Below are 26,354 nucleotides of genomic sequence, written 5' to 3'. Positions count from 1 at the left end.
GATGAAAGGGCAAAGAAAGACTGCCAAGTTATATGTTCTGCAGGGTTTTACTGTTACTAGTGCTGCAGCTGCCGCTTCCTTTTCCTTTTCAGATGATGATATTACTAAATTTTGGCATATGTGCCTAGGGTATATAAGTGAGAATGACATGGCAGAATTGAGCAAAAGAAGACTTCTTGATCTTCAAGGAATTTGCAAATTGAAGTTCTGTGAGCACTGCATTTTTGGGAAGCAAAAGAGAGTTCGAGTCACCAGAGGAATCCATAACATGAAGGGAATGTTGGAGTATATTCATTCTAATTTGTGGGGGTCATCCAAAATGCCTTCGAGAGGTGGAGCTAATTATATGCTAACTTTTATTTATGATTTTTCCAAAAAAGTTTGGGTGTTCTTCTTGAAGTAGAAAAGCGATGTGTTTTTCACATTTAAGTCTTGGAAAACTATGATTGAAAAACAGACGAGAAAATAAATAAAATACCTTCGTACAGACAAAGGGTTAGAGTTCTGTTCTGATGAGTTTAATAAACTGTGCAAGTCAAAAGGGATCGTGAGACACTTGACAGTTCATCATACTCCACAGCAAAACAACGTTGCAGAACGAATGAACAGAATGATCATAGAGAAGGTTCGATATATATTGTTAAATGCCAACTTAACAAATTCATTTTGGGCCAAAACAGCCTCTACTGCATGTTCTTTGATCAACTGATCTCCATCCATTTCCATTGAGAAAAAGACTCCATAGGAGGTATGTTCTAGTAATCCTGCTGACAATTCTGATTTAAAGATCTTTGGGTGTCCTTCGTATACTCATATTGATAATGGAAACTTGGAACCGAGATCCATTAAATGTATTTTTCTTGGTTATATAGCTGGTGTAAAAGGGTATAAGTTATGGTGTCCTGGAAATAGAAAAGTTATGATTAACAGAGATGTTGTTTTTGATGAAACTACTATGCTACCTAACTTATCTCTTAAAGAATCATTCAATAAAGAAAATCAAAAGCAGGTGGATAATCATATTAATCTAGAATCTAAAACAGAGTCGAGTCCTCAAGCTAGGAAAAAAATTCAGAATAGAGATGTTTTTTCACTACAATACTCTATCGCCAAAAACAGATTTAGAAGAGAAATTAAACCTCCAAAGAAATATGTCGAGGCTGATCTAGTTACTTATGCTTTAAATGTGGCTGAAGATATAGATGCAAACCAAGAACCATCTAATTATTCTGAGGTGGTTAGCTGTGAAAACTTAGAAAAGTAGATGTTTGCTATGCAAGAGGAGATGGAATCACTTTACAAAAATATAACAAGGGATCTTGTGAAACTTTCTAAAGGAAAAAAGGCTGTTCATTGTAAATGGATGTTTAAAAAGAAGGAAGGCACTCAGGATTTGAAGAACTTAGATATAAAGCAAAGCTTGTTGCAAAGGGTTACAGTCAAATTCCAGGAGTGGATTTTACAGATGTGTTCTCCCCATTTGTGAAGCATAGTTCAATTCGAGCTTTGCTTGGTATTGTGGCCATACATGATTTGGAGCTTGAGTAGTTAGATGTAAAAACGGTATTTTTGCATGGAGAACTTGAGGAGGATATTTACATGCAACAATCAGAAGTTTTTACAGTCTTAGAAAAAGAGGACTATGTTTGCTTACTAAAAAAGTCCCTTTATGATTTAAAACAGTCACCAAGACAGTGGTACAAGAGGTTTGATTCCTTTATGACTTCTTATGATTTCAAAAGAAGTAGTTTTGACAGTTATGTTTACTTTAAGAAAAAAATGATGGCTTTTTTGTGTATCTACTCCTTTATGTTGATAAGATGTTGATAGCAGAAAAAGATAAATGAGAGATAAGAAAGGTTAAAGCCCAACTAAGTGAAGAATTTGAGATGAAAGATTTGGGACCAGCAAAGAAGATATTTGGTATGGATATTCTTAGAGATGGAAAAACAAGTAAATTGTAACTAAGTCAGAAAGGGTACATTGAGAAAGTTCTTTGAAAGTTCAATATGCAGAGTGCTAAACCTGTTAGTACTCATTCAGCAGCCCACTTTAGACATTCATTAGCTTTGTCTCTACAATCAGATGATGAGATTGAGTACATGTCACATGTTCCATATTCTAGTGCAGTGGGATCTATCATGTATGCTATGGTTTGATCATCTCCAGATTTATCATATGTATTCAATGTAGTTAGTAGATACATGGAGAATCCTGGTAAAGAACACTGAAAAGTAGTTTAGTGGATTTTAAGATACTTACGAGGAACTACTAATGTTTGCTTATAGTTTGGAAGAACTAGAAATGTAGTCATTGGGTATGTTGATGCTGATTTTGCTAAAGACCTTGATAGAAGAAGATCTCTCACAGGTTATGTCTTTACAATCAGAGTTTGTGCAATTAGCTAGAAAGCCACTTTGTAAACTTGTAACGACCCAAGAGTTAGGGGTGTCAGGAAATATACTTCCAGGACCCCGTCTTTGTGAGTGTCAAGTTTTAAAAAATAATATATATATTAATATTAAAAATTTTAGGAATTTCTTTAGAAGAAATTGAATATTAAATTGATAATTTAAGTTGTAAAGACTAAATTAATTAGAAGAAAGAAATAGTTACAAGGATTATTTAAGTAAATAGTCCATTTTGATTTTAGTCAAATTGAGTTAGTGGGTGTATATGAGACTAATATATGTGTATAGGTGATATCATTACTATGGATAATAGGATAACTATAATTGTAAGAGAAATAAAAAAAATAAAAAAAATAAAGTGATAATAATAATAGATAAATGAGAAGGTAGGTACAAAGAAGATAGAAAGGGAAAGCGAAAAATTTTCTCTGCTCTTGCACTCGAATTTTTGAAGAAGAAAAGGGGAAGAGTGTTCAACTAGAGGGGTTTAATGCATGCCTAAATTGATAAGTGATACTTAGTTTTTTTGATATAAAAATGATATTTTTAGTGTTTTAATATGAATTAGGTTGCCCATCTTGAAATTTTGTGAAAGAATAAAAATGATGGAAATTTTCATGGATGAGAAATACAAAGTTTTGTAGACTAAAATAGGCAAATTGTATGGTGATTTGTGAGTAATAACTTCTAAGGACTTGAAAGTCATAGATTCAAAGTGACATAGTTAAATGGTTAAGTTTTAGATAGATTATATTTAGTTGGAATTCTTGTAAGTTACATATAGATGTTAATGATTTAATGTGGTTAAATTCTATGTTTAGTATTGAGGATTAAATTGAACAAGTGGTTAAACGTTGGGATAATTTTCTAATATATAGTAGAATGATGTGAATGTATAAATATAATTATTAAATTGATGAAATAGCATTAATTGAATGAAATTATGAACTTCGGTTAAGGAACGAATCAATTAGAAATGAATCGTGGAAAAACGAAGGTAACGGAGTAACTATCGACCTCACTGTTACGACTATTTTGTTAAGGTAAGTTCGTGGACTCGAGCTTAATTTTACTTTTAATTATTATTTAAATTGATTAATGCTAAATTAACTCTTGATATAAAATGTATGCATATTATGGAATTAATGATAAGAAAATAAATACGGAAATTATGGAAGTAAATAATCATACAATTGTCGATATAATTCGACTAGCGCTAGGCCCAATCCTTGTCAGCTTGTCTGACTAGTGCTGGGCACACAACCGTTGGTTTATCCGATTAGCACTGGGTGCAATCACCATTGGTTTATCCAACTAGGCTGGGCTCACAATAATTATCATCGGTTAATCCAACTAGCACTGGGTGCAAATATTGTTGTTATCCAACTAGAGCTGGGCTCACATTTATTAGTGTCGTTTAATCCAACTAGCGTTGGGCCCAACCTTTTCTGCGGTTTACCACTAGGCACTGGGTGCCACGTTGTTAATCGATTTACGATAAAGTACTTGAATTATTGAGAGAATCGAAATCTTATTTGACTATGTTATAATTTCATATTAATGGAGATTGAAATTGTGTTTAGTTAATAAATGGAACCTATTAATGAAAAATTGATTTACATGTTGCAGGTTAGATAAATAGTAGAATTGGACTTGGCATCCTGAAGGAATCTTGTACTCAATGTTGATGACATTTTCTTTTTGTGTTTAGCATGTACCTAGGATGCAAATTCAATGATAGTGTCCTTCTTGTTTAGTGAGCTCTAGGGTACTATTTTTTTTTTGTAAATGCATATAATTGTAAATACCTTGTCGACATCTTATACTATATCGAAAGTAATGTTGTATAAATGAATTGGTCATTTTAGTGATATATCTAGATTGCCTACTTGATAGCATCTTTGATGAATGTATATATATAAGACTTGGCAATTGCTTGATATGTGTGTATGCTTGAACTTGTTGAATTGGTATATCAAGTATAAATATGTTTAAGCAAGTATGTGATAAAATGAGCAAGTTGAGTATTTTTATAAATGTTATGACATATCATGCATAAAACTTGGTACTGGCATTCATTTGAGAGTTCTAAATTGGCTTGTATATGTGCTTGGATGTTGTGTTGGTGAAAGACCTATTGGGTGAGAAATGTGGCCTAAAAATGGCCTATTTTTCGTTCACATGGGCAGAGACACGGGTGTGTGTCTCAGCTGTGTGTGACATACGGCTATGCACACAGGCGTGTGGTTTGGCCTTGTGTCCCTTGCATCTAAAACTCGAAAATTAAATTGTTCACACGGGCGTATGGCTGGCCGTGTGACCCAAGTCAGAGAGTTACACAGGTAAGGACACGAGCGAGGATACGAACGTATGCCTCATTTCAAACGCCCACATGGACCAAGGCACACGACCTAGCTACACGGTCGTGTGTCTCTGCTTCTTTGAAAAATTTATATATTTTTCGAAAAATTTCTTAAGTACCCGGTTTAGCCTCGAACAAAATTTAATGATTATTTTAGGCCTTAAGGGTGTAACACCCCTAACCAGTATCCGTTACCGGAATAGGATTATGAGGCATTACCGAACTTATACACTAGTATTTGTACAAAACTGAGTCACAAATTTGCATTCCAAATAAAAACTTTTCAAATTTCACCATAAAGTCCCTAATATGGGCCTACATAGACCAATACATGCTTTGGAAGTGGTTCGGGACTAAACTGGGAACTTTAAAAATTTATCCTTGAAGATAGGGGCACATGCTCGTGTGGCTTAGGACATGGCCGTGTGGTCAGCCCGTGGGGATCCCATGGCCGTGTGGCCAGCCCGTATGGAATTCTGACTTGCCAATTCTTGAGTATCAAAGGGGCACAAGGCCTAGGCACACGCCTATGTGGCTAGGACGTGTGGTCAATTGATTTTTCACCATTTTAAGCCATTTTCACATGTTTTGACACACGACCATGCTTGAAACTCGTGTCCTTTACACGACCAAGGCACACGGCCGTGTCTTTTGCCCGTGTACTATCTTGACTTCACATTTAAGGATGTAGGGGACACACGGTCATCTCACACGCCCGTGGGCTTACCGTGTGTCACACACGGCATAGACACATGTCTGTGTGTAATACTTGTGTGGACGAAATAAGGCCATTCCTAGCCTCATTTCTCACCCCAAACCAAATCATTTACCTGCATGAAATCTTACAAGTATATACCAACCCATTCAACCAATTACCAATATTCAAATCAACATGTTTCTATAATATTTCACAGCATATCCATCTCAAATATGCATTACTAACCACTTTTATGACTTAATTACAACCCAAAATATTAATTTATCATTTGGCCACAAAAACTTATACATGCCATTATAACCACAATTGTTATACCTTTTCTACCAAATTGGAACGATGGATAGTGTAAGTGATCTCCGCAAAGCTTCCGATCCAACAAGCTTCCGATTTACTATAAAATAAGGAAAAATAAAATGGAGTAAGCATATAATGCTTAATAAGTTCGTATAACTTGGTAATCAACTTACCAACCACTCTTACTCAAATTAAACATGCAAGGCACAATTATACCATTTGTTCTCAAGCCCTATCACACATTCTCATCACCCATGTTAGTCATATGATTCATGTAAACCACAATAAACACATATACAAGCTCATCCATATTCGAATTTTCATACACATACGTTTTTCCACCTCATGTATTCATATAACATGTATGTCAATTATTTTTATGTATTTCAGATACATTTCATATCATTTCATCTCAATTTCCAGTATATTTCTTGTCAGAACTTTTTTCAATAACCGATTGAAGTACTGATAATCACTCGGATGATATGCTCAAAGTGTAGCATTATATTTTCATGGATGAATGTATTCATCAAACCGTTCATATTCACACATAAACATCTCATATCTACATATTCTATTTCATGTAACATTATTTCATATTTTCCAAGAGAACACATGTAATAATCTCTTTTCTTTTCTTGTCACGATTTTACCCGTTGAATCATTGAAAACATCAATGGATATTTCCTTTTCCAGTAGTACACTTAAGGTGTACATTTCCTTTTCAAATGGTATACTTTGTGCACATTTCCTTTTCAAATGGTACACACAAAGTATACCTTTTCTTTTCAAATGTGTTTCAAATGGTACACAAAGTATGCCGTTTCAAGTGTACACACAAAGTGTACATAGCCTTTTCATGTGGTATACACAAAGTATACCTTTCCTTTTCACATTCGATAGCCGAAGTTATCCCTTCTCACATGGTACACAAAAGGTGCACATTTCCTTTTCATAATGAGATCAAAAGATTACCCTTTCGGGACAACCTTTCTGCAACACATGCAAGATCTCATTTCATATCGGTAATCACCTTTATCTATCGACTTTCATTTATTCAAATGGGATTTAGCATTTATCAATAAATTTTTGGATATATGTCCAATCTCATAATTTTACGCATTTATGTAATTTACATTTCACATTTAATTCAAGCTCAACAATGACATTTTAGTCATTGATCACTTTACGAGTATTATCATTTATTTCAAACATTATCAATCATCGGGCTTTATCGGATATATAATCATTTCACATGTACATTTATAAAATCACAATTACAATTCAAATCAAGCACAAAGACATGCATAGCTAAGTTATACAAACTTACCTCAATAGATGTTCGTATACATAAAGTCTATTTATCCGACATTTTCTCTTTTCCTCGTTCTAACTCTACATTCAATTTATTCTGATCTACATGAGTAAATTTGACATCAATTTAATGCAATTCAACATTGATCCAATTTACACTTTAGGCAAAATTACCATTTTGCCCCTAAACTTTTAATAAATGACGATTTCGTCCCTAAGCTCGGAAAATGAAATTTATGTAATTTACTCCTTATTCCAAGTCTAATCAAAATTTCCATATAACTTTTACAGCACATGAATTTCAGAAATTTTAGAATTTTTCCAAGAATTTCACTACTTTTCAATTTAGTCCCTACACATGTTTTCATTAAAAATCACTTTGTAAAAGTGATTTCTCTATCAATAACCTTTTATTTTCTATCATAAACTTTCAATTTACAACATATTAATCCATGGGTAATTTTCTAAACTTTATTTTCCTTTCAATTTAATTCCCCAAATAGAGAAATTAAGCTTTCCCGATCATAAAAAATATGAAAATCATTAAAAACGGGACATAGAACTTACCTAATTTGGCCATGAAAGCTTTCTTTCTCTTTTCTAGGGTTTCCATGGAATTTTTGGGGAAGAAGATGATAAAATAATATCTTTTTCATTTAATTTAATTAATATCATTTAACTTGTCCACTTTCCAACTTAGTCCTTTACCTTTTTCTATTTTTCCATGGATGATTCACTAAAATATCTACATGTTTTTCATCAATGGTATAATTGCTATATAAGAACCTCTCATTTTGAATTCCATTGCTATTTGATCCTTATAGCTTCTAGAATTCAACTTTGACATTTTATTCAATTTAGTCCTCTTTGCAATTAGACACATAATCGATAAAATTTTTCTATAAAAATTTTCATTCCATATTTCTATCACATTATCTACCATTTTATGTAATTTAAATAATTTCATTTTTCGGGCTCTGTAACGATCCGAACTTCAAAGTTATAGGAAAAATATATTTTCGGGTCTCTGTTTCTGAAAAATAGATTAGAAAATATTTATGAAAAATAATTACGAAGTTAATTGAGTAATTAACTAGGCTTTAATTAAGTGAATTTAGCTTAATTAAGAGGAATTAGGAAAAATGACTAAATTGAATAAATAATGAAAGTTGAATTGCAGATTAAAAGAAAGTAAAAAGGATTAAAATGAGAATTAAGCCATTGGCAATAGATGAGGCGGCAAATGGAAGAAAAATCAAGATTTTTCTTGAATTATGTATATTAAATGTTATAATTGTTATTATTATAGTTTTATATTAAACTATTATTATTTAATAGGTGTTATTATTAAATAAATTAAAAGAAATACAAGTGTATGGTAAAAATAAAATACATGTGTAATAAATATTGTACATACATTTGTAAAATATTTATGTATTTACTTATTATTTAAGTAAATAATTAATGTATTTGTTATCATTAAATTAATATTATATGATGAATAAATTAAATAAAGACAAATGTGTGGATATGATTTGATACAAGTGTATAAATAAAAATATATACATTTGTAATATATGTATTTAATCATTAATATATATTTATTATTTATAAAATATATTTACTAATTAAATGATCATATTATAAGATTTTTATGAAATAAATATACTAAATTATGACAAATGTATGGTTATAAATGGATACAAATGTATTAATAATATACACATGAATAAATAAATAATACTTACTATTTAAGTATAAATACATATATTTATACAGATATATATATAACAAAGTAAATAAAAGAATAGAAAAGAGAATAGAAGCAGACGAAACAGAGAGCAGGGGAAAGAAAGAAAGAAAAAGAGAAAAGAAAGATGAAAAGGGAAAATTAAGGTTTGAAGCTTGAAGTTTTAATAGGTAAGTCAATTTAGCCCTTTTTACTTAATTTTGATGTTTTGGAAGCTTTGGGACAAGGTTTTGATGAAATTAAGTGAATATTTTGAAAGTTATTAGATTTCTAAATATTGTTCATGTTGAATAAAAAGATGAATTAGGGGTTAGATTGATAGAAATTCAAGTTAGAAATGAAATAAGGATTGAATTGTAAAGTAATTTCATAAGTTTTATGTTATAGGGACTAAATTGATGAAATTTTGAAATTAGGAAAATATGCTGGAAATTTAATAGTTAAGTATGAGTTTGGACAAAATTTGAATAGAAATGAAGTATGAATTGAGATAGAAAAGTAAGTGAATTTAGTTAAGATTAAATTGAAATTAAAGTAGAAATTGAATAGAAATTGTATTAATTAGATATAAATTAGTAGTGAATTAACAAATATGAATTGTTTTAATTCCCATAGCTAACGTTGTCTCGGGAAATCTCAGCTAAGTAAGGAAAAATGGCAAAGACAACGGGAGTTAGCTCGAGAAAATACGGTTTGTATTTCTATAATTCGAACCTAGTTATTAATTGTTATATTTTTTATTCAATGCAATTAATAAATGTTGAAGTGAGAATTATTGTGTTTATAATGGAAATGGATTAATTTGGTATGTGATGAATTCATATTGATTGAATTAAATTGAATTATATATTATAAATATATATATATATGTGTGCATGAGATATTGTGCAATTATGATAATTGAATTTTGGATAAATATTATGATAAATAATTAAGATGGGAATTATTTGTATTGTGTCTTTATAATTGAAATGAATTGATTTAGTGTGTGATAAATTTATATTGAATTGATTTATGAATATATATGAATGTTTGAATTGAAATGAATATTGATGTGGAAATTGAATAATAAATATTTGTTATATTGGAAAATATATGTAGTTGGAAGTGTGATGAAATTGATAGAAAATTGTGATTATTGTGAAATTGAATATTTATTAGTGAAAAGTAATGGAATTATATTGAATTGAAAATATATAGTTAATTAATTAAAATATGAATTAATTAAAAACTGGAAAGTGAATTAAATACCTTATTAACTAGTCGGGCTAGTCGGATATAGTTGGCATGCCATAGGATACGAAAGAATACGGGTTTTGCCGGCTTACTGATCAGGCACTTATGTACCGACTACTGTTACTGTTACCGTTACTGTTACCGATTCGGCACTTTGTGTGTCGGATGTTGTTATTGTTACCGTTACTGTTACTGTTTCGAATTTTTTCCGATGAGGTACTCTGTGTACCGTACTGTTACTGTTCCAGATTTGTTTCGATGAGGTACTCTGTGTACCGTACTGTTATTGTTACTGCTCCGGCTTCGGCCGATGAGGCACTATGTGCCGTACTGGTGTGTTGGTTGGATCTGTGTATCCGTCTAGGTCCGAGTCATGTTAATAGGGGTAAATAAAGGAATTGGAAAGATCGACTGTTACTGAATAATTTAATTGTTACTGTATATTTTATTTTTACTGAATAGTTGACTGTTACTGGATAACCGATCAATTGATTGATACTGAATAACTGATTATTATTGAATAATTGATTGTTACCGAATAACTGACTATTACTAACTAAATAATTGTTTTGATTGACTATCGTTAATGAATATTACTGATTTATTAATTGCTATTGAAAAATAATAAATGATTTTGAATTTAAAGTAGACCAAAACATTAGTTGGAATTGAATGTTTCAATACTCATTGAGTTTGAAAAGTTCAATATATATAAATTAATATGTTTTATAATTGTTTAAGTGTTCGGATTATAGAAATACCACTGAGTGTATACTCAGCGTACGGTTTGTTTTCGTGCGCAGGTTAAGGCTAGACCGTTGAATCAGCATTCCAGGCCGATCCCGAATTCAATGAGGTAAAGTATGTTGAGTATTGGTAATGGCATGTACCTAGGATGTCTTATGAGAGTCATTTAGGTTGTGAAAGTATTGATAAAATAAGTAAATTATGGTTGGCAATGGTATATAGTATGAATTTAAAATTTGAAAGAAAAATTCGTAGTAATTCTCATTTAGTCCCAAATTGATTTTACTGTTCATATTGGACCGCGAGGGCCCATTAAAGGGACGTCACCTTAAAATTATGATGAGTCTGAACGTTTATATTTAATTAATGTCTGTATTGTACTATACTGATTGGTAATGTCTCATAACCCTGTTCCAGCGACGGTATGGGGTTAGGGATCATTACAAGCTCGAATTTGTGGTCCCGAAACCACTGTTCCAATTTTTACCGAAAATGGGCTATTACAAAGGGCTCATATTAGAGACCATATGAATGTTTGTTAATGGTTTTTGAATTGATTGAGAAATGTACATGAAATGTTTGATTGATTGAGTTATAAGTCTGGTAATGCTCCGTAACCCTGTTCAAGTGATGAATACGGGTTTAGGGTGTTACAAAACTACAGTCGCTTTGTCTACCACTGAAGCTAAGTACATGGTGATTACTAAGGCTTGTAAAGAAGCCATTTGGTTGAAGGGACTTTTTAGTTAACTCAATGAAGACCTTCAAATCAATACAGTATTTTGTGACAATCAGAGTGTCATCTTTCTTACAAAAGATCAAATGTTTCATGAGAGAACAAAAAACATTGATGTTCGGTATCATTTTTGTAATAGCCTGAAATAGGGCCTAGTTGAAACAGTAGTTACGAGACCACAAATCCGAATAGAAATATTTATTTTATAATACTCTATAGTCCATGATATGTTTGAGTGATTGTGTGTAAATTTTGTTAAGTAAATTTTATTGATAAAGTGCCAAATTTTATTATTGGGATTAAATAGCATTAATTGCAAAATATGAGTTCTTGAATATAAGTACTTGTTTGAAATGGGGGTTTAAACTAGAGGTCTTTAAATGGCAAATAAACCACCATATTTTGGTATGGACAAAACTAGACATGGAAGGGTAACAATTGAAGGGTTAGTAAAAAGGGCATTTTGGTCATTTGGGTGTTTTAAGGCATAAAAGACAAAATAAAACCCAAAAAAAAATTTGCTCATCTTCTTCATATGGCTGCCGAAATTTACATGACTCCATTGGGGTTTCAAGCTTTTCAAAGCTCAATTATCAAGGAAATCGAGATTCGGGCTTAATTCGGGAAAATACAAGGTTATGGACTAATGGTAAAATTACCGTTTTCGTATTCGAGGTAAGTCCGTGTGATTAAATAAGCATATTATTAATGTTATTATTGTTAGACTTGAAAATATTCTTGCTATTATTCTATTGAATTATTTGTTAGTGCTAGGGTGTATGAGAAAATGTTATACCCCTATGAAATAATCGAAAACTTAATATGTCGATTTCACTTGGTGTATTTATGAAATATTGGAAATTCGATGAAATAAGACAACTTGTTGAGATGAGTAAATTATAGGATGATGAAATGAAATGAAAGTTCTTATGGTGACGAATCTTGTGAATTGTATGATCAATTCTTCGAACGAGCTTGGCTATGATGTGACCCTTGAGAAATCCCGGTTGGACCTTTAGAAATACCTAGGATACGGGTATCGAGACACTGCTGTTATGTGAGCTAGTGTAAGACCATGTCTGGGACATGGCATCAGCTTGATATGTGTCAGTGTAAGATCATGCCTGGGACATGGCATCGGCACCGACAGATGAGAGCTAGTGTAAGACATGTCTGGGACATGGAATTAGCTTGATATGTGTCAGTGTAAGACCATGTCTGGGACATGGCATTGGCTTGATATGTGTCAGTGTATGACCATGTCTGGGACATGGCATCGGCACCAACAGATGAGAGCTAGTGTATGACCATGTCTAGGACATGGCATCAGCCTCGATATATGAGAGCCAGTGTAAGACCATATCTGGAATATGACATCGGCATCGATATGTATAAGATTTCCCGATTATCCTTTGGAATTCCAAGTGGTTCAGCGGATATTTCAAAGCTTGTGATGAAAGCGAGAAGGTAAATATATGAGCATGTTGAAATGGTACAGGTATGTATTTGAAGCTCAAGTGCTATTGAAAACATGAAATGATGCACCTTTGGTAAAGATACAAATAAGTAAGTTATGCCTATGAAAATGAAATTTGTGATGACCTTGTGATTATGGTTTTATGTCTATGATGTACAAATATGTATTCTTATCATGATGGTTGAAATGTGATTGATGAATTTGTGTGAGGCTTTGAGGCCACATTAAATTGAAACGTGAAATGTATATTCCGTTACTTGGTGGCCTAATGAACATGAAAGGAGAAATGGATTGGCATAAATGCCCATTTAAAAATGATCATGAAAGAGTGAAATGTAATAATAAAACAGTTTCAGTCAGCAGCAGTAGTCCGACTTTGAAAATACACCAAAAATTGTAGAAATTGAGTTAGAGGCTGAATAAAATATGAAATTAAATCCTAATGAGTCTAGTTTCACATAGAAGAAATTTTGTAAGCAAAAGAGTTTCATACTATGAAATATTTTAGTTGTTGTGAGACAGAGTCAGAATGACTTCGAAATCCCCTGTTCTGATTTGAAAAAATCATTGAAAATTGTAAAAAAATATTTATGAGTTATAATTTATATTATTAGAACTCTTAATGAGTCTATTTTCAATATAAATAGATGAGAACATCATCCGAGTCCCTTATTATGAGATAATACATTTTTAGTGAAGAGAGGTCAGAACTGTCAGACAGTGAAAAAGGGTAAATTTAAGGAATAAACTGTACTAATTGGCTAAACAAAAAATTCTAAAAATTTTATGGTAAGAAGATATGTGAGTCTAGGTTTATGAAAAATTAGCAGAACTTAATTTGGAGTTTTTTAGCTCCAGATATAAATAATTTAGTGACTATGACTCGAGAAGACAGCTTGACTGGAATATGAGTAAAAATGCAAATAGGGTTGTATTACCATGAGAAGCAAGTTGATAAGTCGCTTATTATTTTCATACGGTCTTACTAAGCTATAAAGCTTACTCCCTTCCTTTTTTTTTTCCTTTAGTGTTTTCAGATTAGCTCGGGGTTGGAGATCGTCGGAGGCAACATCACACCATCAAGTTGCTACCTTTGAAAAAAAATAAAGTATATATTAGAAATTTTCAAGTGAGTGGCATGTATAGGGATTTAGTTAATTGACATGCATTATTTTGCTTTGGCCAAATGTGTTGGCTTCTATTAAGTTATATGCATATGGCCACGAGATATGGCTCATATTGATTATGGCTTGTAAGCCTAGCTATTCATGTCATGTCTAATGTTTATAATGTGATTATGTTTGTTTGCCATGCATGGTTAGTAATATGACATGTGTGTTGGATGTATGCTCTATGACCAACTGAGGTGGTCATAGCCATATAGTAATTGTACGTTATAAACACAACGTGATAATGATTGAACATGAGTGCTTGATGAATAAGTTGGTAACCATACTATAATGATAAAAGAAGACATGTTAATGTTAAGGATATGTCTTAATAATGAGTGTTTAATCACTAAAATGCCATGATTTGCGATTTTGATGTGCATAAGGTTGTAAAAGATTATGGGTAACATGAAGGCTTGGAAAATAGTCTAAGTGTTGGCCACACGAGCTGAGACACAGACGTGTGTCTCAACCGTGTGAGAGACACGGCCTGGAGACACGGGCGTGTGGCCTAGTCGTGTGGTTCGATATGCATGTTGATGTCATTAACAGAGAGTTACACGGTCTAAGGACACGGGCGTGCCAAAGGCATACGGGCGTGTCCCTATGTTTACACGGGCATGTGACCCTATTTCATGGGAAATTTTTCTAAGTTTTCCTGAAACTTCTTAAAGTTCTCAGTTTAGTCCCGAATCAATTCCGATGAATGTTTTGGGCTTCGTAGACCCAAATAAGGGACAACAGCATGTGTTTGAAAGGTTTTGAATTAAAAGAGATTTTATGGCCCGATTTTTGCATGAATGTATATGTTTAAGTCATGTAATGCCTCATATCCTGTTCCGACATCGGACATGGGTAAGGGGTGTTACAATTTTGTTCGTGATATTATTGCTCATGGTGATATTGTTGTGAGCAAAATTAGTACTTATGAAAATCCTGCAGATATGATGACTAAGTCACTTCCTATAACGAAGTTTGAGTATTACTTAGACTTGGTTAGTGTTCATTATTGAAGTTAAATCATTAAGGGGTTTTATGGAAAAGGTGGAGAACTTGTTCGTTGAGTGTTCACGATGAAGAATTTGTTCGTTGAATGTTCACGATGAAGAACTTGTTCATTGGGAATTCATGTCAAGGTGGAGATTATTAGAATTGAGCGACCCGAATCCTTATTTAAATAAAATACAGTGGTAAAATAAAATAAAAGTAAAACCCACATAGAACTACACTTCTTTTATTTTATTTTAGAATAAGGTTTTTTTTAAACCTTATTAAACTCCATCTATTTGATATTGATTAGAATAAGGTGTTTCAATATTACTACACTCCTATTAGAATATGTTTTTACAAGCCTATAAATAGACATAATCTACTCCTCTTGTAATTATTCGAATTCGACATAGTGAATTTTTTTTCCTCTGCCCGTGAGTTTTTTTCTCAAATGGGTTTCCACATAAAAATCTGTGTTCTTTCTTTTTTTTTCTTTCCCTTTTTTTGCTATATATTGTCATTACGAACATTCTATTTTTTACAGTAACGAGTTTAACACTTACCTTTGGATCAATTAAAATTTCAAAGAGTAAAATGTTTATAAATTACCAAATTAGAACATAAAGACTAAATTCACAACTTTTACATAATATAGGGGCTAATAACAAAATTTAACCTTATTAATATTTACTAAATAGATGCAAAGTTGAAAGAAAGTAAAAAAGATACCATACAAATTCACACACTTTATTAAGTGGGATTACATTCCAAAAATAGTAGAATATTTATGAAGGAACTATTTAACATATGGAGAAGAGGGTTAAGAAGGAATATTGTAACCGGAATCCTCCAGCTCCTTAGCAAGTTGAGAGGATGATTGGGGAGTTTTGTCAACAAAAGGTTTCCAGGCAGCAATTCTAGAATATTTATCCTCCAGCTCCTTAGCAAGTTGAGAAGATGATTGGGGAGTTTTGTCAACAAAAGGTTTCCAGGCAGCAATTCTAGAATATTTATCCTCCAGCTCCTTAGCAAGTTGATCAGAAGACAACTTAGTACTTTTGTCCACCAACACAGAAAAACTAGAATATATATCCCCCAGTTGCTTAGCAACTTGAGAAGATGACTCCTCAGCTGCAGGATGTGCTATATTAGAAACAAGAGAATATTTATCCTCCACCTTTCTAACAAGTTGAGCATCCCCTTGTTTTTCCCTCAAATTCTTCACACCATGTATCCCACTGCCACACTGTATAAGAGTTTTAATTACTTTAAATGCACAGCTTTCACTAAAACACAGTATTATATATAATATAAAATGGTAAGCAAAGAAACTGCCGATTATACCATCAAAAGTAGAAGCTGAAACCAAAGAGCCATAGTGCATGGAAGACCCATCTTCTTCCTTCCTTGCTTTCTTCTTCTTCTTTCTTTTTTTAGAACTATTTGTTTAAAACTATTTTAAACATATTTTCAGCTTTGAAGAAGGCTACGATGCCCTTTTATAGGCAAAGGAAAAGCCTTTGTTGTGGCTTAATTGATAATTTTAAAATTCTATTTCAGATAAACATATTTATATTCATCTATTATTGAGATACATTTGTATGTATGTAATATAAATATGAAAATATTTTTGTAAAAAAAATACAAATAAACCTAAAATGGTATATCTAAAATGATACATCCATTAATACCATACAAGTTATCTTAATTAAACAAAATTAAATTAAATTATTAATTTTGGAAGAGGCTAAAAAAATATTCTTTTTTCATTTAACAAAGGAGAAAAAAAAATTAATTTAAGTTATTTAAATTTAAAAAGAACTAATCAATTGAGTTTTAGTTTGATTGGTATCGATATTATTGTCAATGCAAGAGGTTGTAGCTAGGGGTGAGCGTTCGATCGAATCGAATGAAAAAATTTCGAGTTAATTGAGTTGACGAATTATATTTTATCATTCTAACTCGATTTAAAATTTTCTCGAATCGAGTTGAGTGAGATGGAATTCGAATTGAATTGAATATATTTATTTGAGTTAAATTTTAAAAAATAATTTTGGGTCATTGTAACTACTGTCACTCACCGTAATCAAATTTGTTATTAACTTTCATCACCTTATAATTTATTTATTTATTAATCTTTTATATATGAGTTAGCTTCTTTACTTACTTAGTTGCTTCAATTATCTTCTGATTATGTATTTTGAAATTAAAAAATATATTAAATGCAAAAATGTGATTTTTTTAATAGAAGTTATTTTAGAGATAAAATGTGAAATTGATACCAATATAAAATTTTAACAAAAATATTTTATGATATTATTAATAATTCAATTTTAATATAAATATTCAATATGTTAAACAATTCAATAATTTAAATAATACAAAATGTGAAATTTAATTTAATAATATAAATAGTATATATAAATAGAATTATTATTATTTAATTTAGAGATTTTTTTGGATGATTTTGATTTTTTATTTGGAGATAAAAGGTGAGAAGTAAAAGTTTATGAAGGAAATAAAAAGTTTTGGGGAGTAAAATTTTGAGGGAAAGTAAATAAGGAAAGTAAAATTTTAGAGAGAAAATATTAAAAAAAATGGGGGGAGGGGATGGGATGGGTTTGGGGTAGATGGACGGTGAGATGAGAGGGGAGTAAAAATTTTAGGGAAAAATAAAAAGTTTTGAGAGTTTTTGGGAGTAAATTTTTTAGAGAGAGTAAATGGGAGAGTAAAATTTTGGAAGGAAAATATTAACAAAAAAAATGGTGGGAAATGAATTTGAGGTAGATGGGGGGTTGGGATGGGAGGGGAGTAAAAATTTTGAGGGAAAAGTGAAAATGAGTAAAAGCTTTGGGGGAAAAGAAAAAATGTTTGAGGGTTTGGGGTAGAAATGTAAAATATTATAATGTAAAATTCAACTCGATCCGAACTCGAAATTTGAAAAAAATTCAAGTTGACTCGAATAACTCGAATAACTTGAACTCGAAATTTGAAAAAAATTTAAGTTGACTTGAATAACTCGAATAACTTGAATAACTCAGTTCGTTTAACTCGAAATTAGAATTTTTCTTTGATTTTTTCGAGTCGAATCTAATTTTGCTCACTCCTAATTGTAGGTTTGAATGTGTTGAAGCACATTACTATTTTATATTTCCTTTTAATATTTTATTAAAAACTGTACTTAAATGGACTTATTTAATAAAAAAAAAGATATACACCCTACATTATTATAATTTTTAATCTGCTATAAAAAGGAAAAGGTATATGAATTAAATTTTAAATCATTTATATAATAAATAATACATAAATTTTTATACATGTAATATAAATGGTAACATTATTTATTTCAAATTTACTTATGATTTGGTATTATTATAAATACTACTAAAAATTATCATATTTTAATAATAAAAAGTTGCTTAAACTTTTATTTTTATTTTAGTAACTATATTTCACTACTTTATTTTTATTAGTTTTGTTTGCATTAAGAGTCTGATTTTGATTGAAGGATGATAATGATTATTTTATTGTTTGTGAATTTGGATATTGCAGATTCAATTAATATTTAAATTTAAATATTTTAATTACTATTCAAAATAAATTTGGAGTGGATATATAAAAATTATTAAATACTTATTATTTGAATCTAATTTACTGTTCCGCATAATAGATTCTTGTTTATAAAAGATTATACTTCAATGTTTTAGTAACAACTAAGTTGAGACTAAAAGGTTAGTGTAATGTACATTAATGGGTTTCCTTTATGCGTGATATATCGTGATGACTGAATTCTTTTATTTTTGGAGTAAATTACTTAATTAACAACACCTATATTTAGTCAAGTTCAGAATCTTTTTAAAATTATTTTTGGCTAAAAGCTATATTTAACCAAAATCTAGATTTATTAAATCATTTTTAAACTATTTTTGACTAACTAGTAACACATATATTTAGCCAACTTAAAAATAGCTTAACCGATTGAAGCTATATTTAAGTAAATTTGTTTAACATTGCTCTAAACTATTTTTGTCCGGGTCAAATCCATTTAGCGGTTTTGAGCCAATAAAAATCTTATATATATATATATATATATATCATGGTTCACTTTCACTTAAAACACACCTTAAAAACTCTATTTTTCTCCTATGGTTTATCGTTTAATCTTTTTGAGATTATTGAGTATCTTTCTATTGTAACATATTGTTGATTCTTACTCTCGTTTTCTAATAAAAGAATTTGTTAAATCTTGAAAAATATATTATATAGTGAAATATATTTAAAATTAACACAATCAAGCTATTTCAACTCTTATTCCTAATTCGTTAACTTAGTCTAATATTTACTAACAAGAATAATGGATACACATAATGCAATCACATCATGCAATCTCCATGAATCTTCACCGATTGATATAAATGGATACACATGCATTCATACTGATGGAAATATATAAAAAGATATTGAAAGAGTGAAAGATGGAGTAACTGTACCAATATGCCCTATCAATAATGAACTCAATTATTGCAAATATGGGTTTGCAGCTGCTTCCCATATCAAATTACCAAAGAATAGATAACATTGTCTCTTTTCTTTTTCCCATTTATAATAAATAAATAATAGATGGGTGGAGGTATGTTAGTTGGATAATAAATAGCACATGTCTGATCACCCTTCTTTTTTCGTTGTCGATATTTCTCTGTGCGATCTATTATGATAGGGAATGGGCCTGAGCTCCACTGTTTTTAACTCGTAGGTTAGTTTAGTAATGTTTTTAAAAAATATTTTTGAGTAATAATTTTTTGAAAAAGATTTAAATTTTTTATTTATTTGGTTAATTTTTGGTGTTTAAAAAATATTTTTTTCTCGTAAAAATGTCTTGTTTCAGAATATTTTTATCTCAAAAGTACTTTTTATCCCAAAAAGTTTATTTGTTAAACTAGCCTTACATCTTAATACTTCTCCATTTGATGTTCTTTAAAACTACTTTTTATTTAAATAATTGAATCTCTTTTTTGGTTATCAAAATAGATTTTTCAATCTCCTCCCTTTTTTTAAATAATATTTTATAATATATTAAATTTACAAAATTAAATAAAAATATATATTATAAGACTTTATAAAATCAAGAAATTATAATGAAATATACAAAATGATATTTGTAAAATTAAAAATAGTGTTATCAATCTTCATAAAATTATGAATTATAATAAAATTGTAATAAAATAGTTGTAAAATTAAAAGAGGAAATGGGGTTGGGTGGGTTTCTGTTGAATCCAATTCTAACTTGATCCTGAAAGTTTTAATGAAAAAATCAATCCATTTAGCTTTGAAACCAAATTTTTAAAATTAAAAAAGCTTGCCTCTTTTAAATCATCGACTCTAATTTGTGCCCTCATAAGGTAGCTTGTTCAAGTTTTTGGACTCCTCAAAGATTGTCAGCTTTGCTTCCCAAGATTTAAGAAGACTATTTAGCATATTTTTCACCAACTCCTTGTTTGGATAAGCCTTACCAAGAGCATCGAGACCATTGACGATGTTGGTGAAGCAATCAAACATCTCCTTAAGTCCCTCATCTGCATGGCCTTGAAATACTTATAATTCAATGTAAACAAACTTATCTTGGATTTCTTGACTTACTTGTGCCATTATAAGTCATTTCAAGTTTGTCTCAAATCTTCTTGGCATTGTCACTCAAAGAGCATAAAATAATGTATGCATGGCTTTGACATTTAGTTGAGCCACCTTCACAGCCACTTCGTCCCATTTATCTTCTTCTCTGGGCATTATGATGTCTTTTATTCTCTTCTTAGGGATTGATGGCCCATTGTGATCACCCTTCATACTTCATAACCGTCAGCTTGGATGAGCAACTTTATTCTTTTCCTCTAATAAGAATAGATGGAACCGTTGAAAAGTGGAGATCTCATAGTTGAATGACATTCTTTCAATATTATTCCATTTTTCTCAAATGCCATTAAGCACATGTTGTGGATGCAGGTAGAGAAAATAAAATAGAAACAGAAAAAAGATAGTAGATTGAGAATTGAAAAATTTCCAAGTATTTTTGATGGATTTTCCTTTACAGACTAGTCTTATTTATATGCTAAGTCTATTAGAAACGGACAAAATCTGTTAAGGCCTTAGGTGCCTTCCTCTCTCTCATGCTCCTGCGTAATTCATGGGTAGTCTGGTTAACCGTTCTTGGGTTGTTACTCCCCTCTCCAAGTGTATCATCAACATCCCTTGCCACTGCCTCAGTCCCTTCTGTAACAGGTCCCCCTCTTGGAAAAATGACCTTGTCCTCAAGGTTGACAGATTCGGAGATTGGTAAGACATCCTTGAGCAACAATGGCAGTGGAGTGATTTGTTGCATCGGTTGACCCTTGCAGGACCTGAGTTGAGACACATGAAAAACAAGATGTATACGAGTCGAATTCGGTAAATCCAATTTGTATGCCACAGACCCAATGCGTTTTAAAATGCAGTAAGGGCCAAAGAATCTTGGGCCAAGTTTGTCGTGTTTCCTTAGGCGTAAAGATAGTTGCCGATAAGGTTGGAGCCGCACATAGACCCATGCACCTTCTTCGAATTCTAATTCGCGACGATGTTTATCTGCTTGATTCTTCATGCGGCTTTGTACTTGAACCAAATTGTGCTTCAACACACGGAGTAAGTCATCTCTATCCTTCAAGGCTTGATCGACTTGAGTATTCGAAGCGCTACCTTCCAAATACGATAGAAGCGTGGGGGGATCTCGTCCATAAAGTGCACGAAATGGAGTCATTCTCGCAGATGTGTGATAAGCAGTGTTGTACCAATACTCTGGCCAGGCCAAATATAAGTCCCATTTAGTCGGGTTGTCACCAGCCATACAACGGAGATACATTTCTAGGCAACGGTTCAGCGCTTCAGTTTGACCATCTGTTTGTGGGTGGTAAGCAGAGCTCAAACATAATTCTGTTCCCTGAAGCTTGGCCATTTCAGTCCACATATCACTAAGAAAAATTCGATCACGATCGCTAACTATCATACGTGGAATACCATGCAATTTTACAAGCCCTTGAACTAAAATTTGCGCCACATATTTGCTGTCATAGTGTCGAGGAAGAGTGAAGAAATGACCGTATTTGGTCAGGCGATCAACCATAACCAAAATAGTTTCTTTCCCTTTTGAATTTGGCAGTCCTACAATAAAGTCTAAAGAAATGTCTTCGAATACCTGTTCGGGGATGGGAAGAAGCTGCAAAAGCCCAGCTGGTACCAAGCTGTCGCTTTTCATGCGTTGACAAGTTTGGCATTCGGTAAGGAACCGTCGAACTGCCTTGCGCATACCCAACCAGTAGAAGTTGGCAGCCAAACGTTGAAAAGTCCGAGTGATTCCAGAATGTCCCCCAACCACAGAACTATGAAACTCACACAGGAGCAAGGATCGAAGGGCAGCTTCGTTGGGCACAAGAATTTTACCCCGAAATAACAACAATCCATCATGGTCCGTGTAATCAGTATAATCTGAATGTCCCTCGCGGATAGCTGTTCGAATAGTTACCAAGGCAGGATCGTGGGCGGTGGCTGTGCGAATATTGTCTAATACTCCAAATATTGGGCGAAAAATGGCCATGAGAGAAACATCATTTGTACGGGAAAGAGCATCTGCCATATTATTAAGCTTGCCGGGTCGATAACGAATTTCAAAGTCGTATCCCATTAACTTCGATAACCAGCGTTGTTGCTCTGGAGTTTGAATAGTTTTCTGATTTAATTCCCGTAAGGAGCGCTGATCTGTGAGAATAATGAATCGACGACCCACCAGATATTGACGCCATTTACCGACAGCTTGAGTGATAGCAAATATTTCTCTACTGTATGTCGACGCACTCTGCATTCTTGGGCTAAGTTTTTGGCTGAAGTAGGCGAGAGGCTTACCATCTTGTGTCAAGACAGCCCCTATTCCCGATCCAGAAGCATCCGTTTCAATTTGAAATTCTTTATCAAACTGTGGAAGACTAAGAATTGGGGGAGAGCAAAGACGATGTTTGAGCTGATCCATCGCTTGCTGAGCTGCTGGAGTCCATGCAAAAGTTTGTCTGTTGCGTAACAAATCGGAAATCGGTGACGCCAAGGAAGCAAAGCCCTTGATAAATCTACGGTAATAACCTGCAATGCCCCAAAATCCTCAAACGTCCTTGAGGTTAGTGGGAACTGGCCAATTACGGATGGCGTCGACCTTGGTGGGATCTACGGTGAGACCTTCCGGAGAGACAATATGACCCAAGTATTCAACGGATTGCTGGCCAACAGTGCATTTACTACGTTTAGCGACAAACCCATTGTCTCGCAACGTCTACAAAACCAACCGAACATGAACCAATGTTCGTGCCAATGCTGACTGTAAACAAGAATATCATCCAGAAAAATGAAAACAAATTTACGAAGAAAAGGCCGAAAAAGATCATTCATTGTTGCCTGAAATGTGGAGGGTGCGTTGGTTAAACCGAACGGTATGACAAGGAATTCATAATGTCCTTCGTGAGTCCGAAATGCAGTTTTGTGAACGTCGTCGGCTTTAACTCGAATCTGATGGTAGCCGGCCAATAAGTCTAACTTAAAGAAATCCTGAGATGTGCCTAATTCATCAAACAACTCATCCGCCGTGGGAATCAGAAATTTATCTTTGATTGTAACTGCATTCAAGGCCCTGTAATCGACACAAAAGCGCCATGTGCCGTCTTTCTTTTTGACAAGGAGCACTGGAGAGGAAAATGGACTGGTGCTCTTGCGAATCAGATTATTGTCTAACATTTGTTGAACCTGGCGTTCCACTTCTGCCTTTTGAAAATAAGGATACCGATAAGGCCGAACGTTGATTGGTGTACTCATGAGCTGCAGATGTATATGTTGGAGCTAAGTGCAACAAATAGCAAGGTTCAACAAAAAGCTTGCCGAGCAAGAATCGAGACTTGCGGCAGAAACAAAGAAGAAAAATGAAATAAATTTTAAGCAAAGCTAAAATAGAGAGTATATGGATGAAATCTTGATTGAATTCATTCATTTTTTTTTAAAATGGCATAAAGCCTATTTATACAAGCTTACAACTTGACAACTTAGTTGGAATACAACTAAGTTTCATCATTACATCCACTTAAAATAAATCACCACCTACTACCACTAACAAACTTAGTTGGAATACAACTAAGTTTCATCATTACATCCACTTAAAATAAATCACCACCTACTACCACTAACAAACTTAGTTGGAATACAACTAAGTTACATCATTACATCCAAATAATAATAATAATAATAATAATAAAACATGTGATTGCTACATGCTAACCATTGCTTCAATACTCCTCCTTGGTTTGCATGGAGCAAACACCTAGCTTCCTTCTTAGACATTCGAACCTTGTGACATTAAGGGCTTTAGTCAAAATGTCTGCAAGTTGATCCTCAGAATTACAATGGATCAGCTTCACTTCCTGAGCTTGCTCCATTTCTCGAACAACATGCAACTTGATGCTGAAATGCTTTGTTCTTCCATGGAACACTGGATTTTTAGCAATTGCAACTGAAGATTGGTTGTCACTGAAGATCTGAGTAGCTTCCTTTTGATGCACTTTCAAATCAGCTAAGATTTTCCTTAGCCAAATGGCTTGGTTGACAGCACTTGCAGCTGCCACATATTCTGCTTCAGCAGTAGATTGAGCCACCAGACTTTGCTTCTTCGAGCTCCAGCAAAACATGGCTGAACCAAGGTTGAAAGCATACCCTGAGGTGCTTTTCATGTCATCTATCGAGCCAGCCCGGTCACTATCAGTGTAGCCAACCAGCTTCAGATTTCCTTCCTTGCTGTACCTTAAACCATAGCTCAAAGTACATTTGACATATCTAAGCACTCTCTTAGCAGCTTGTAAATGCTTTTTATTGCAACAATGCAAGAACCTTGAGAGCAATCCTACAGCATACATTATGTCTGGTCTAGTGGCAGTTAAATATAACAGACAACCAACTAGACTTCTGTAGGTTGTTTCACAAACCTTCTCAAAATCACCTTGGCTCGATAGTTTTTCTCCAACAGCAACAGGTGTTTTAGTTGCTTTACTGTTTTGCATGGAGAACTTGGTCAGAATCTTTGTGGCAAAGTTTCTCTGACTTAGAAATATCCCATTTTGTGCTTGAGTCACCTCCATTCCAAGGAAATAAGACATTTCCCCTAGATCAGACATTTCAAATACTTCTTGCATCTTGGTCTTGAAATCGACCAGCACTGCTCGATCTCCTCCTGTCACCAGCAGGTCATCAACATATAGGGATACAATGAGCTGTGTTTGTGTCCCTTGCTTCTTGACATACAGTGTTGGCTCACTCTTGCTTCGATCGAATCCCAAATTAGTCAAGTAGCCATCGATTCTGCTGTACCAGGCCCTTGGAGCCTGTTTTAAGCCATATAGGGCCTTCTTCAGTTTGTAGACCATATGCTCTCTGCCAGCTATCTCAAACCCTTGTGGTTGTTCAACATAGATCTCTTCATCTAAGAAACTATTCAGAAAGGCTGATTTCACATCGAGTTGATGGATCTTCCACTCGAGCTGTGCTGCTAAGGCAATCAGTAATCTGATGGTGTCTAGCCTGGCCACTGGTGCAAAGGTCTCCAGGTAGTCCAGGCCATACCTCTGACTGAACCCCTTGACAACTAGCCTTGCTTTCAGTTTGTTCAAGGTACCATCAGCATTTTGCTTGGCTTTGTACACCCATTTCACCCCAATTATCTTTCTTTTGACTGGCCTTTCAACTAATTCCCAGGTCTGGTTCTTCTCAATCATGCTAATCTCCTCAGCCATTGCCTGCTTCCACTCTTGCTGAGCTTTAGCCTCTTCAAAATTGCTTGGTTCAGCTATGGCTACATGAGCTCTTTCATAAATCTCAGTCAATGGTCTTGTTCCTCTAACTGGTTCATCATCAATGTCCATTTCAGGAACATTTTGATCTGGCTCAGCTTGATCTGCTGCAAGTCCTTCTAAAACTTCCTCAGGTTCATGTTTTTCCCATTTCCAACATGACTTTTCATCAAATACCACATCCCTACTGACTGACACTTTCTTTGTTGAAGGATCCAATATCCTATAGCCCTTCTTAACAGTGCTGTAGCCCAC

The 26,354-nt window shown here is 33.1% G+C and overlaps 1 protein-coding gene across 1 annotated transcript; it reads right to left on the bottom strand.

The window, feature by feature from the left end:
- Window positions 1-15,930: 15,930 nt before the first annotated feature.
- LOC107894187 (uncharacterized) lies at window positions 15,931-16,709 on the bottom strand. Its single transcript, XM_016819414.2, has 2 exons — window positions 16,549-16,709; window positions 15,931-16,450 (listed from the first exon to the last, which is right to left on the bottom strand). The coding sequence occupies exons 1-2, from the start codon at window positions 16,597-16,599 to the stop codon at window positions 16,025-16,027; spliced, it is 477 nt and encodes a 158-aa protein (XP_016674903.2). The 5' UTR covers window positions 16,600-16,709; the 3' UTR covers window positions 15,931-16,024.
- Window positions 16,710-26,354: the final 9,645 nt, after the last annotated feature.

The sequence above is a fragment of the Gossypium hirsutum genome, chromosome A13 (assembly GCF_007990345.1).
Source record: "Gossypium hirsutum isolate 1008001.06 chromosome A13, Gossypium_hirsutum_v2.1, whole genome shotgun sequence".
NCBI lineage: Eukaryota > Viridiplantae > Streptophyta > Magnoliopsida > Malvales > Malvaceae > Gossypium > Gossypium hirsutum.
The sequence above is the reverse complement of the archived record's forward strand: the minus strand, read 5'-3'. Positions and strand labels throughout refer to the sequence as shown.

Excerpts from the sequence above, each read along its gene's own strand:
- LOC107894187 (XM_016819414.2), bottom strand. The coding sequence starts at position 16,599 with ATGGGTCTTCCATGCACTATGGCTCTTTGGTTTCAGCTTCTACTTTTG. Across the intron at positions 16,451-16,548 it reads TTCAGCTTCTACTTTTGATG|TGTGGCAGTGGGATACATGG; the intron begins GTATAATCGGCA and ends ACTCTTATACAG.